The following is a 14,968-nucleotide window of genomic DNA, read 5'->3' on the forward strand; positions in this document are numbered from 1 at the left end:
CTCACCCGGAGCGCTGCTTGCTACTCCCCCGGCACTTTTCAGAGACTGCAGCTGGATGATCTCAGCGCGGCCTCCAACTATCATCTCATCCCCATGGGAATTATTACTCTGCACCAGTGATGTGAGCCTGCGGCTCCACCCCACTGATTCATTACCGGCGCTGCTCCTCGCTCCCATTAGCTACCTGATGATGTGCTACCGCCAGCTGCCTCCCTCGGGGCCGGTGGTGTTTGAAATGCTGAAGATCCAGGCACAGTGAGGGATGCCATAGAGAAAATGGAAGAGGGAACAGAGCTTTGGGTAGAAACGCTGGTAAATGTCTCGTGTTTTCAAATCCCAGGCTACACGAGACCTCATGGAGAGTTCTTCTCAGGATTAGCTACTGTTGGTTCACGGTGTGAGCCTGGGCAAGTAACTTCATCTTTTGGGCCAGTTTGCTGTCTCACAAATCCTGACTGGACTCAAATTATATTAGTATATATTTACATCTGGGGAGCACCTGGTACAATTAAACCATCCATTAAGTTGTCAAGATGTGGGAAGTGAACTGGAGTTGGGCAAGGGGAATCTTTCATTGAATACACAGGGGAAGCAGAATTTATATCAGTGATCTGTGTCATGAGGAGGGAACTAGTGGGAAAGTGATAAAACAATGCTGGTGACAGCAGGGGAGCGGCAATTACAAATAACTGCACCATGTTTTACACTCCCACTCCCCGCTGTTACAATGGCTGTGGCAATGCTGGGGGAAAGAATGATGATTTCATACGGAAAACACATCCCCAGGCCATTTCAGGACCTGGGTTCATAAGGAGAAATGCTACAGCTGACCTTTCACATGCCACATGGCTAGGAGAGAGAACCAAGGCCATGAGACCAGTGTGGCTGCAGCCATATGATACAGCAAACGCTGCCACGATGCCTGGTGCTGACTGCTGGGGCTGCCTTGTGCCCCTCACTGAGCCACTCTGCACAGCCCACCCGTCTCCTTTCTGCCCCCAAGGACTGCTACCTGCCTGGGATCTCCCCGAGGAAGGGAAGGAGCTCGTGGCTGGCAGAAACCCACAGCAGAGATGCCATGAACACAGGCGGCAGCACGTACACGTACAAGGCTGGAGCAGCGCTGTATCCTCTTGGCATTTCATCTTCCCCTTCTCTCTGCAGCACCCCTGTAATTGTTATTCTGTGTCTGATTTTCAGATGGTTTCGAGGTGCCTGAAGTAATAGGAGGGTTCTGCTAGAGCCCTGCGAAGCGATAGCCTGAGATGGAGGGTGCTTATCACATGCCTTGAGCATAGAAAGAAGGCACGTGGTGGTGTTCAAAGGTGCAAAGCATGGATCAGATATTGCCAGAGGACTGTGGACAGAGATAAACCTGATGCAGTCTTCTCCACGTTGCCTTTTGGAAATACCCTGGGAAGGGGTCCTGTGTGACAGCCCCTCCCAAAACTGGTAAGCAGAGAGCAGAGGGATCCTGTCCTTCATCGTGCTGTTTGTCCATGGGGTTCAAGAATCCCTTGGCATCTTACGTACCACCCATCAGTAACATCTCTTTACAGTGCACAGCAGCAGCACGGAGGCTCCCCTCCCTCGAGCAATGGCACTGTGCTGCCAACAGCTGGCAGGCGCCCTGCAAACACAGCCAGTTCCTTCACGAGGGAGGAAGAGTGAAGGATCCGACATCTCCTTACATCTCCCACCACCTCCCAGGGGCTCGTTGCCAGCAGGCTGCAATGTTTCAGGACAGCCCCCAAACACCTTGCAGCCTTTCAGAGCTTACTCTCACTGTACCTCTCTGCAGCAGCGAACGCCGACGCTCTTTTGTTCACAGATTGGGAACAAAATGAGGTTCCAAAAAACAGAAGTGAGCAGCTTACAGCCTAAACAGGATGTCTTTGAAACAGAGAATTGAAACTAATTCCCCCGAGACCTTGGCCAGCAGCTCTGGACCGCATGCTTCTCCTTCCCGTCTGAGCATCCTGCCTTGTGTGGCACTGCCCTTGTCTCTTGGCAGCAGGGCTGAGCAAATAAAAACAACTCCGATTAGTTAGGGGGTTGCTGGAAGAGCCCCTGAGGGAGGAAGGGAGGGTTAGCCCTCAGGAGCCTTTTTTGCTTATGCTTGCTTTTTTTTTTATAAATGTATTACAGAAACACTGTTGCCATGCCTCTGTCACTCATAACCAAGCCGAGGAAGATGGATGACGGAGAAACAAGTTTCCAGGACAAGATTGTCATACACAGGAACAGCCAATGCTGGCATATCACCCATCATGCTGATGAAAAATGAGACATCTTTAGCAAATGGGTCTAGATAATGTTGTAAGGTGGTTTTGAGGGCAAGACATTGTGTTTTGTGCTTAATGATGCCTTCAAAAATGCCTCAGATGCGATTATAGACAAAAAGCAATAAAGCAAGGCAGAGAAGAGGCTTGGAAATCTTCCACTCGAGCCACTCTGACCAGCTTGTGTGCCATGCCAAGGCAGTAGCAGTTATTACAGAAAATCATGGTTCAGAGAGCAGACCTCGGGAAATTGCCTGTACTAGCAAAAACCCAAGCCAAGCCCTTTTCCAAGCCAGCTGAGACACCAGGGCTGGCCCCAGGGGCTGACCCCAGGAGCCAGGCTGCAAACTTGCTGCAAAAACGCCTTGGCACATGATGTCTGTCCTGCAAGTTTTGAGAATTATTGCTCTCACAGATAATGGCCGGACATAGTTTAAGGATCACTACAGGCTCAGGGCTCTTTCTGGTTTGGATGTAGCCAGCTTGCTCTGGGTGTGGACTGGAGGTGGCCAGCTTACTTTGGGGAGCAAGTAAGTAAAGGTTTTGGGTCTTACCCAAAAATTATTTAATGCAATAGAAATCCTTACTATCACATTGATGATAATTCCTATTAACAGCAATCTGAATGTCACGTTTCTGTGCAGAGGTGAACTTTTCCCCAGGCAGAGATATGAAATCAGTTCTGTTCCTTCTACCAAAGGGATAACGGAGAGAGTAAACTTTCAAGTAACGTAACCAAGATGTGACCTGAGAAACTCAAGAGCAGAATAAAGAGCTGCGGAGTCCCAGATGTGTGTCTGTCCTTAAGGACACTCCTCCTTTTGCTGGCACTTCACATGACTCCAGATCTGGACAAATGCTGCAAGGGGTAGGAGCAAGAGGCTGTGATCCCCCAGGTGTGTTAATTAGTACCAGCCTGTAGCTACAATGGATAATTCATGCATTTTTGGCAAAGTTTTACAGACTGCTTCCAGAAATGGTTTTCCTAAAGCTAGTTCTTTGATCCTTTGAAACCAAGACAGAAATTTCTGCAGCAGGTCCGTGGGGAAAAGGGAACAATGGTTCTATTAAGTCTGCTGATTTAGGGATCTGACAGCATCAGATGAAAAGACAAGCAAGTCTCCCATCTCGATTTAAACTGAGCACACAGTCACCCCTCAGACAGCTTCTTCCAGAGCAAACCATTCTGTTATAGGAGGTGAACAAAAAAACAACAGAGCACCTCTGAATCCATCCCTCATTAGCAGTCTGTCTCATCTACATGAAGTTCCCCAGGCCTGCTGATTAAAGATTTCCCGTGCCTCGGTGAAAGGCGCAGGCTAATCGATGAGGTAATGCTTTTTTATTCTAATTAAGGACTTGAGTCATCCTATTATTGTAAAGTCCATGGAACAAAACATGTTTAAATCTGCCCAATTACATCATGCTCAATCCTCTTCCAAAGCCGAAATAATAAATAAATAAGAAAGCACACCACACTTTTGATTCTGTGTAGTGGTAAATTTATCCTGTACCCCTTCTGAAGGATCTCCTGCCTCCTATGAATCTGTCTCGGCTAACGAAGGAGTTGCTTAATGTGCCTGCAGAACAGCTCGTGGCAGCTTCCGCACGCCTGCATCGCTGTTCGGTTCCGCACTGCTACAGATGACCGCACACTGCTGTTAAAACAGGATGGGAAAACCAAAAGCTGAGAGTTCGCTTACAGGACTGTGGGAATTATCTGAAAGCTGGTGCCAGCTAGTGGCAATGTTATTTGGTGCCAGCTCCCCATCATTACTTGGCTCGAAAATTATTTCATATGCAGAAAAGTGCATGGCAGGTTCACATGCGCTGCGCTTTAACGCATCAAAAACAGTAAACCAGGTCCATTAAAAATCCCATGCCATCTTCCTTAAAAGCAGCAGGATCTAATCCAGTGAGCTGGTTGAATTCCAAGCTGGGTGTTTGCATTCATACCAGCACCATTCCCCGTGCATTACCTGCTCTCTGCTCAGTGCTGATGCTGCCGCGAGCTGCTGCACTGAGCCCTCACTGCGTTTTACCCCAGGTGGAGCTCCACTCGCCTTCTGCACGAAAACGGATGGCATGTTCCGGATGGCACGCACAGATGCAAGGCTGTGCAGCCTATAGAGCTATTTGCAGTCCTCTGGGTTTAGGTTGATGGTATAAACACAAAATTACTATTTATAAAAGCTATTTAAATATATGCAGTGCTCTAATCAGAAAGAAAATGAAGCACATTAAAATAATTACTCCAGCTCCCTCCCAGAGGAGCCTCACATTCCAGCTGTGGATGTGCTGGAATCATTCAAGCCAGCCACGACAGAAACTCACCACTGAAGTTTAACTGAGGCAATTGCTTCAACATGTGAAGCAAAACCTGGGGAAACAATGACTGCATAATTTTATAGGGCCCTAAATCCAAGGCTCGACCAGGAAATACGAATGCAGATAAGGACAATGCTGGCATGGGGGAGGACTCTTAGAGGTTTTCCTTGGGTCAGGAAAGTGACTATTTGTAGAATAAAACACCGAGCAGCCAACTTCAGATCTCTGATCTGTGCATCCTCTCCTCTCCAGCAGTCCGAGTGCCTTAGCTCTGTTCCCAAGGTACGGTTTCTTCTGCTTACCAGAGGTGGATACACAGGAGGTTTTATACATTCACCCAGCAAATCTGTTCTCCTGAAGGATGTAACCCACAACTGCAAAACCAGTAGTTCCAGAAAATCTCAGTTCTCCTGAATGCACTTACATTAAGCTAGTGACTACCACAGAAGAGCCATGAGAAGAAGGCTGAGTCCCTCACTCATCAGCCTCAGTTCCCCCGGTTGGGAAGTACGGCTACAAAAACTTCTCAGTTCCACCCCACGGAGCCATGCAGACCCTGACAGAGCTCTCCCAAAGAAAACATCTTCCCACACCCCAGAGCAATCACTCAAGGGAGAAAACACTGAACTAATATGGATGTTTATGTGAGATTCAATAGCTAAACATATGTTCATTTTCCACTGTTTTCTTTCGATCACCCTCAACCTCCCATCTGGGGGGAGACAGCAAGTTTTGCAGAAGAGAAACACGTGGGAAGCTGAGCTGAGGAGACGGGATTAGAGACAGAAAGAAAAGGAAAGCTCATTCCATGATCTGTATATGGGAAAAGAACATTTATATTTATAGATGCCTTGCGAGTGAACTTCAGGACAGGCAAACGGGAGAGACAGAACTGCTGCAAGGAGAGAGCATCCCTGCCATCCTGCGTTACTCCGTCTCCACTCAATTAAGCCATCTCCAAGGAAAGGCTATGAGTTTGCCCCTAAGAAGTGTTGAGAACAGACAATTCTGTGAAAAGGACATAAGGCTCATCCTTTATTTGGATGGGCAGGTAATTCACACATTTTTGCTGTCTTTTCTTTTTTCCTTTCTTTGATGGGGAGGATTACTACATCAAACCATGTCCTTGGTTTTTCGGAAAAAAATCAACTGCCAGAAATGTTTCAGTGGCAGGCCGACGGGGTTGTTTACTAGAATTTTGCACGTTGCCAATCCGACAGCAGCTGGATTGGACTTCAGACAAATACTTGTGTCACTTGGCAAAGTGCTGGCTGGGCATGCCTCGCAACCTCAACTTGTGACTCAACGAGTCGCAGAATATAAAGATCTGCCTGTTCAAATATCTGAAGGCTTCACAGCTGTGAGCACGGATGCACACACTGCTAGGAAAACAAGGCTCTTTTTGTTTTTTGTTCATTGTTTTAACTATCTGAATTTCATTAAAGAAAACATAACCTGGATCTTCCCTCTTCTTTGATGTTCTGACACCTACACCTTCTCTCATGGTCGGGACAGACAGGCGAGTGTTTCTGCTGCTGTGCATGAATCCTGCTGGGTTCAGAGAGGAAGCCATGCGCTCACCTGGCCAGACCAAAACACAGTTGTGAATTTACGAGTCGCTGAAGAGCACGAGGATGCTGAGGAGTAGAAGTAGCAGCACAGGGTTACAATCCTGCCGACCAAGGAGCAGAAGACACAGCAGCTGAACACACATTTTGACAAGTTTGCTCTAGACCATCTGTCCGGCACCCAGCAGCTGAGCCACGGCACTGCTGCAGCCTGCAGATATTCTCGCCGTCCTTTGAGGCACAAACCCACCAGCAAGCACCCTGCCCTCACCGATTACAGCTCCGCGCATGCCATCAATAAAACCGCTTGGAAAGATGCAAAACGCAGGACTCCCCCGAAGCTGACTTCTGCCTCTGGGTGAGCCATTCGCAGCAGCCCAGCGTTTCTGGCAGAGGAAGCAGGATGAAATTTTGCCCCCAAAGACAAAAAGGCTGAGGCCAGCCTAAGGCACAACAGGGAAGAAAAGGAAGGGCAAGGCAACACTGGGATGATAGCTCAGGAGTCAAACCCTAGTGGGGCTGCCATTGGGATGCAACCCAGCAATAACTGCTGGCTCGTGCACCAGCAGCCCTCCTGGCTCTGCAGAGCTCTGGCACAGCCAGGGCTTGCTGCCCGGCTGCTTCCTCCCCACCAAGCTGTTGCTAAAAGCCATTGTCCACTCCGTCTGCAGCCAGAAAAGGTCCCGAGTCCTTTAATAATCCCCTTGCTAACCAAACCCAGCGATGACAAACCTCTGGCACCAGCGGTGGTTGAGCTTGACCGCAACAACAATGAGCTACAAGGCTTTTAAAAACTTTTGGCAGTAGGATCCTGAAGGGTCAGCCCTCTCCGGCCCCATCCCTTCCGACCTGGTGTCAGGAGTTAGCTCCATCTATGTTTATACCCAACAGATGCAAAGCTCCAATCCGCCCCTGTGCCTTTATTCCTCTGGGAAGAAACAAAATGGGATGAGGAGAAGCCACGAGGGGAAATCCGCTGAAACAATAGGAAAGGGAGAGAGTGGAGACAGAAGCTCTCACGGACCCACGAGGAGACAGAAGAGCCCTTGCCTGGGGAATACCCACCTCATGGCCCTGTGCAGTCTGCCAGGAAAAATTGTGGGCTGGAGGATGTGCTGTCACTGCAAGGTTTAGGGAGGCAAAGGAAAAAGGACGGAAGGGAGGGAACATGGAAGAGAGGCTCTGGTGAGGGGTGCTAAGAGCTGATGGAGGCAGGGAAGCACAGGAAAAGGTGGGTTCTCCAAGCTGGAGAACAAATATTACCTCACAATTTAATTGTGGCCAAAGAAATGCATGCACAGGGCTGCTGCATGCTTTAACCCATGAAGTCCTCCTGTTCTTTCTGCAAAATCATTGCTGCTTGCTGCTGTGTTCAGAAAAGCTGGTTCTGAGTCATTTTAATCAGCTGCTGTCTCAAGTTTATCGGGATAAACTGAATACAAGTAAAAGTCAGTTTTAAAGTGAGGGGAGAGATGTTAAAGCCCTTGACTTCAACCTACACGCAGTAAAACCGCACAGTTCATCCACAGAGGGAGAAGACAAAAAAACAGCTTGCTTACTGTGATGTGATTTTAAAGTTGTTTTGAGATACAGAGTTAGAAATACCTACATGGTCCTTCTTGGACCCAGTAGAAGAATCCACAACTGGTTTCCTGGATTCCCTACAGAAAGCGAAACCCTTGAGGCAAATGGAGAAATGGAGAGCAAACAGGGCAGCAGGCAGAAAGCTAACCTTTGTGGACAGAGCAGCTCAGGGCTACTTATTTTATTTATTTATTTATTTTGTAATTTCTTCACACCCTGGGCCCAAGCACAGGTCCCTGGTGCTCTCCTGTCATGGGACAACCTGTCTTCTAACCCATTCTAACCACAGTCCAGGAGACAGCACAGGCCAGCAGCTATTTCCAGGAGCGTTCTGAGCACAGCGCACCTTACCTGGAGGGCAGGGGAACCTAACAGCATAGACGCAGCCAGATAATGCCCAGACAGCCTCAGCCAGCAGGGCCTGGCACTGCTGAGTTTACTAGCATTGATACCATCCAAGAACATTGCTTCACATTTCTCTTTGCTCCATGCAAATCTTTTCTTATACCATTGCACATTACACCTTTTTCCACTGCAGAATTTTCAGCAGTATCATCAAAAACATCCTGCCTGTGGATTAATAGCTCTTGCTATTCTCGTGGCTGTCTTTCACGCCTTCTCCTTCAGAGGATTAGCCAATTTTGGATCCAGTGTTCTTGCTCTTTTCTTTCTTGAAGGCATTCCAGATGGAAAAACCCTTGCAATTGTGACTAGCCACACAGTAATATTTTGTAATTTATCAAAAATCCCTTTAAGATTCAGCACTGCTGAAAGATACTGTACCTCTAAAAAACAACACATATTGTTGAAAATGTTTTTTAAAGTCTATTGAGTACTTAAAAATAGATATCTGCAAATATTAAGACAGGTGGATTTAGAAAAGAGTGATAAACAGTAGTATTACTTTCATTTTAAGGACAACAGAGAAAAAAAGATGAGTGATTAACCTAATATTTTCCCTATGATGTAGAGTAAAATACCTATCTGATTTCCCACTCAAAAGGAATTAAAACATTTTAATAAAGGATTATGGCTTACCAGAAAAAAATAATAGATGCTAGTTTTAAAAGAGACACTTTGGCCAAGAAAGCCCTATGACAAGTAACTGCACACTTAGACCACAAAATAAAAGGAAACAGCTAGAAATGTGCTGCTGCTACCAACGTGAGTACAATACATTCATTCCCCACTGCACAGCTGATGTTAAAGGAGTATCTTAGTCAGTATGAGGAGTGCTTGTTCTTACACAACCTGTATATTCTGCCCAAAGCTGAGAAGGTCTCTGCAAACGTCCACAAGAACTTGCAGAGTAACTGGTGACAACACACTGGAATAAAAATACTCCAATCTCTCAAGAAAGGGAGAAGAGGAAAAAGTACACCTGCTGAAATCACGTTTCAGCCTAATTTCAGCACTACACCCCAGAAATGTAACCTCATTTTGAGTACCTCTCATTCTAGGAAGAAAAATTCCTGGAAAAAATAAGGGTGGAGGGGGAGAGTTAAAAGCTGCAAACTTAATCAGAAGCATTATGGTTTTCGAAATGTTCCTGATTTGGACAAGAAAGCAATGCTTTCTGTTGTTAGGGATCCCAGACATGGTGCAAGAACACTCTGCAAACACGGAAAGTAAGCTTTTGAGCATGAGAATCATATGGCAAAGAAGCACCAGGTAGGTTTGCAGGCCACACTTTACACCCACAGAAGCTGAAGAACATGGAATTGGCACGTGAGTCACCCACCAGACACGAAAGAGCAGCTCGGTCCCAGCCCTGAATATGAGGAAGAGACTAGCACAACTGGGACATCTCCTCCGGGGAAAAGGAGCCTGCCATTACCAGCTTATACCTGGATGATCATCAGCAATATAAAAACAGAAAAAAAAGGCCCTAGTTTAGCATATTACTCCTAAGGCCAGTACATTTAGCTGGATATCTGGTGGTTGAGCAGCACAGCAGCAGTGCTGGGCCCAATCCAAGTCGCAGCCTTCTGGCCCAGGAGGAGAAGATGTTACCAAATGAAGCATGCTGACAACATATGGAGGCCTCTGCTACTGGAGCAGTTTCATCCTCATCCAGAAAGAAAGAAAAAAATGGTAAGATTATGCCAAACACACGATTCAGTTTAGGTCAGAGCTCTGCTACTCAAAAGAACCTTGGCTACCGCTACTGCTTGCAATGGACGCCAGTCCATTGTCTCAGTGCTGACTTTACATTTTTTCATTTTTTATTTTCTTTTTAAATGGAGGTAAGGATTGTGGATTTTTTTAACCTGAATTACGCATGTGTTAAGGAATTGTGTAGTACTAAACACATTTATCCAGTCTGTATCACCTAATTTTTTACTCATCCCCATCCCAACCTAACTTCAAGCATGCCTGAAGCTGTGAGTCCTCAAGTTCCCTCTTTAAAGCACGTAATCACCTATGATTTTGAGGGCATGGAAGATACACTACATTGGTCATTCCAGAAGTGGCCATTCACTGCCAATTAAGCTCCTGTCCTTGTCTTATCTTGACACCTGCTATTACTAGATGGCATAAAGCTGGGATACAATGCTTACATTCAATCTGCTACCACTGATCTGAATGAAAAATATCTTCTGTGGAAGCTGGGTGAGTTAGAGGAGAATAGAAACAATATTAAATCAGATTCAGGATTCTTATTTCCATGTTTATATTTCTGCTGTGACACTGTACATGTGAGATTTAAAAGCATAATAATAAATACATTCTGAGAGGCTTTTTATAGATAGCTAACCACTGACTTAGAGTGAAAAACATCTGACTGCATGACATGTCATGCTGCAGCACTGTACCACTTAATACCATATTTCTTCTTCTATAAACAAAATTATTCTGATTCACTAATAATTCTGTTCTCAAAAGGAATGGAAGCAATAAACTAAATGAGGATTAAATACCAGATCTTTTCATCCTCCAATGCATTAAAAGAACAAAATAATCAGACTTTCAAATGCTATGTCAAACTGTGAGAGGCAGGAAAAAAAAAACTCTTGCTTGTTTTGGCACAGCACATTCTTTACAGCTTATACTTGTTGTAAGTCTGAAAATACAACATTGCATTTGCTAACCCAATAGATCATTTTCCTATCCAAAAAAGGACAGCTTCTTTTATAAACTCTACCAACTAAGGACCATTTTGCGGGAAGTACTGCTTTATCAAGCTTTTCATTGTAAATAGCTGCTTAACTTTTTAAAACTCCTCTTCAACAAAGGAATGATTTTGATGCTGAGTAATTAAGCACATGCTTCGTCAAAAGAATAATATTTAAAGTTTCCTGGTGACATTTAAAGGAAGAAAAATCTTAAGTAAAAAGGACACTGTCTGGATGCCAGCAATTAAATGTGGTTTTATTACCAGAAGCAAAGTCCAAATGGTGCTCCCAGAATTAATCATTTGTGGTTGACCTGACTTCAGTGTGAGAGACCCAGGCTTAGAACCTGGACTGAATGGCCACTCCACAAATGATTCAAGGTAACTGGGAAACACCAACAGAGAGTTCTGGCTTGTTACTATCAGTGCTTTTGGGGCCCCTCTACTTGGGCATCTAAAGCCTGAGAAGCACTAAAAAAAAGTAGTCAATACTCATGATCCCAGCCACAGGGAAACTAAATTTGCTTTCAGGCTTTAGTAGTAAATTTGCTTCTCATGATTTTGGGAATTAAGTGAGAAATTCCATCTTGGAGTGGTGATAGCCTTCTGAAAATTATTGAGCAGGTAAGCAAGCCCAGATATGAACTTCAGCAAGCTTTGATTCAATTATTCTGTTTCTCAGGCTGTTATTGCTTACGCCTTAGAGGCATTTAGCACATGACATCTTCAGAAAAGGGCAGGAGGAAAGAAAGCCTATATGCGAACATCCTGATTGATGCATTGGCTCTTTTGGTCTTCACACTGCTGTAACTTCACATTGTTCTGGATACCAGCCAACTCAGAAGCAGTTCCAGACACTGTTAACACCAGTGCACTCCAGAGAGGCACATCCAATGCAGCCCAGGGGCTTTATGTTTTGTGGTGGCACCCTGCAGTGTCCACTAAAGTGCCTACTGCAGCTGAGACTGTAATCAAGGCATTCTCAATATCTCTCTCTCACCTGGATTCCCTGAGGCATGCACTAAAAAGGCACTACAAAGTCTCTTCCCTCTACAGAGGCACTTCTTCCTGAACTGGATAGAAACATAATAGGAGAGGTCTCTTCTCCTCTGTGAAATATTTTACAGAAAGGTTGGGACTCATCCAGGACAGTGACATGGAACAGCCTCATTTGCTTAGAAAATTGAGCTAAAAATTAAATAACAAAGGTATTGAGTCCATACCTGATTATACCAAGAGGGTCTAAATCTTCTTCCTCTTCTTCCTCCTCTTCCTCTTCTTTCTTCTCACATTTTTTGGCACCCTTCACTGATACAAGCTCTGAAATTAAATCAGGTGTCTTTTCCTCTTTGAAAAAATCCAATGCCTCATTTTCTTCATCTTCTTTCTCTTTGTCATCAGGAATGTTTTTACCCTTGAAGTCAATGACACTAGTAGATTTTGTCCCTGCAAAATACAATTAAGGATGCAAAACTGAATACACGGGACTACAGTCATGTTTTATTTCATGCCTTGCACCTGTTTCTCATGATTTTGTTTGAGAAATGGTGTATATGATCAGCTTTTGTGAAACTCTTCCATTATTCCCAATTCTCCCTTCTATCCACTGATGTATTGTCATATTTCTGGTCTGTTTACTGATCTAAAGAAGTCAAGTAGAGAAAGACAAAGGAAATGAACTTTATCTAAAACACATGCTTATTTATGTTCCTTCAATGAAAACAATAGAATTTTCAGCTAGTGACTCATTGCATCCAAAGACAGTTGTCTGAGAACAAGTATCCCTCTGAAGCGCCTGTTTCTCTCCGATGGCTACAGAGGGGCTTAAATACTCTGCTCAGATGTAGATAGCTAAAGAACACTTTTTGTTACTGATTTAATTCATCTGGGCTAAAAGTACAGCACTAGATAGCATGAGAAATAGTTTCCAATGTAGCTCTTTGATTTACACTCAAAAAAGAAGCCTGAAGTTCTAACTTCCTTCAGTATGCAAGATGCAAACTGAAACATGCACTTTGACCAAGTCTTCTCCCCATACTTGATATATGCAAAGCCCAGAAGAATAAGGAGAACATAACTGTTCCGTGCTGTGGAATCTCTGGATGTTCAGGAAACTAATCTAAAGTAATGAGACTAGCTAAAAATAGGCTAGCATAAAAACAAAACAAAACAAAAACACTATTGATAAATAAAATTCATGGCTTCATCCTTTTGACTGTTAAACTGACATGGCATGTGAGACACATCTCATCCAGCTTTTCATGCTTGCATGTACCTAATCACCTCGGGTAGAATTCATAACCAAATGTGTGTGCCTACACTGAACAATTGGTCTTTTCCTCCCTTTATAGGCAAAGGAGTGCTGGTCAGGGTAGGCAGTGGAGGTTAGGATGCTGCATGTAGACATCTATGTTTTACCATGTTAGTTCTACCTAAATACCTCAGAATATATTGACTGTATCTCCAATGTCTGTCAGGAAGGTACACTAGCTTGAGGATCTGCAGTGTATATACTGAATTCCACCTGGATTGGTAGGGTGAGACATATTATTCTAAGGCAGTCTTTGATGAGCAGGTCATATTACTTGCACACAATCTGTCCACAGAATATAAAGACAGTCCAGACTAATTCAGACGTAGACATCTGTACCACATACAGCGAAGACTCATGCAACATGAATTCTAAATTCTCTGTGCAAGGGGTCTGCTTTCAAGAGAGCACTGATATGGATGGGGGAGAACTCTCAAACCTTATTTGGCACAATCCTTTTCCTAAAATGATGTAATTTTGTCCCCCTTTACTTTAGGAAGCTGATTTCAATTGTGAACTTCATGCTTGATAGAGATTTAGTTACAGTGATGTGCTCTTGTCAGTCTCACAGAACTTCTAACCTGGCCATGCTTCACACCTTTCCAAAAGTGGCAGTTCACACACGATGACTTGTTAGTACCTTGCAACTTCATCTCCTTAAAACTAACACTACACTGAGAATTCTGCACAGCACCAGGAGTATTCCCTGCTCAGCAACTCTCAGCTGAATTAAGAGCAGAGAGCCCATCTGTTCCATTTATTCACTGACTCCCTTCTCTGCCCAAGGAACATAAGAAAGGACTTGTTTGGATTATTGGAATGGGCAACAAGAACTGGACAAGAGGCTAAGGAAAATTATATATAAAAAAAGGGCAGAGAATAGGTTTAACTAAAAAAGCATCACACTTTTACTCAAATATTTTCGAGGGTCAATAGTACACACTTCAGCAATTCCCAGTAGTTTTATTAGGAATGAAAAACAGGCAAAACATGGAGCAGTTGTTCACTAAAGGAGCCCTGCACTGTCTTTTCAAGGTCCATTCCTACACTGGCATTCCTACATTCCTACACTCAATGATTATTTAGCCTTCTAAACTCACACGTTCTGTAGTACAGCTTTGGTATATGCCTAAGGGAAATGAGAGAGGGTGCAATGGATATCTTCAAAGCAAGTATTGTGGCATCAGTGCTTCTGAGTAAGGTGTGTGTCGACTGGAAAGAAGGGAAAATAACAGCAAACATGACTATGCAGCACTATAGATGCAGAGGAGAATATTTTCAGTCACAGCCTTTACTCTGGCATTCTCTAGTTCTTGACTACCTAAGTCAAGTACTTAATGCAGCTTCTATTAATCACATTCATGGGAAAAGGGACACTCACATCTTTTAGTTACCTAAAAATTCCAGTAACTCAGGACATATTGCTAGATCCTCGTCTTTTGAGATGAATTTCATGATGTCATTGAACATTGCTCTTCGTTCCCAAATGTCGGATTCCCCCACGAAGAGAACTTTTCTAGGCAAGGGTGGAAGAGAAACCTGTGGATACCGGGCTGCCAGTCTGTGGTAGAGCTCTTCTATCTCGCTGTACTTCTTGGAGACCTGCAACAAAACATGTTGTCTGGGTAAGTTTCTTTACAGGCAAGAGGGAGACATGGGCAGCAAGCAACAGGCTAAGCACTGTGAAACATTAAACCTGGAAACTGAAGTAGAAAACATGTATTACCGAGGAGATTTACATAAAGCCTGGTAAGAGCCTGTTATCTCCACAGTGAATCCC

The 14,968-nt window shown here is 44.4% G+C and overlaps 1 protein-coding gene across 1 annotated transcript in view; it reads right to left on the reverse strand.

Annotated features, from left to right (window-relative positions):
- Positions 1-14,968, reverse strand: part of HS1BP3 (HCLS1 binding protein 3) — a 50,659-nt gene that overhangs the window by 22,637 nt on the left and 13,054 nt on the right. The window contains exons 3-4 of the mRNA XM_084514251.1: positions 14,583-14,790; positions 12,101-12,323 (exon numbers count right to left, since the gene is read on the reverse strand). Coding sequence (XP_084370377.1) covers positions 12,101-12,323; positions 14,583-14,790 — 431 coding nt within the window. The remainder of the gene's footprint in view (positions 1-12,100; positions 12,324-14,582; positions 14,791-14,968) is intronic.

This window comes from Aythya ferina (genome assembly GCF_964211825.1).
Source record: "Aythya ferina genome assembly, chromosome: 3".
Taxonomy (NCBI): domain Eukaryota; kingdom Metazoa; phylum Chordata; class Aves; order Anseriformes; family Anatidae; genus Aythya; species Aythya ferina.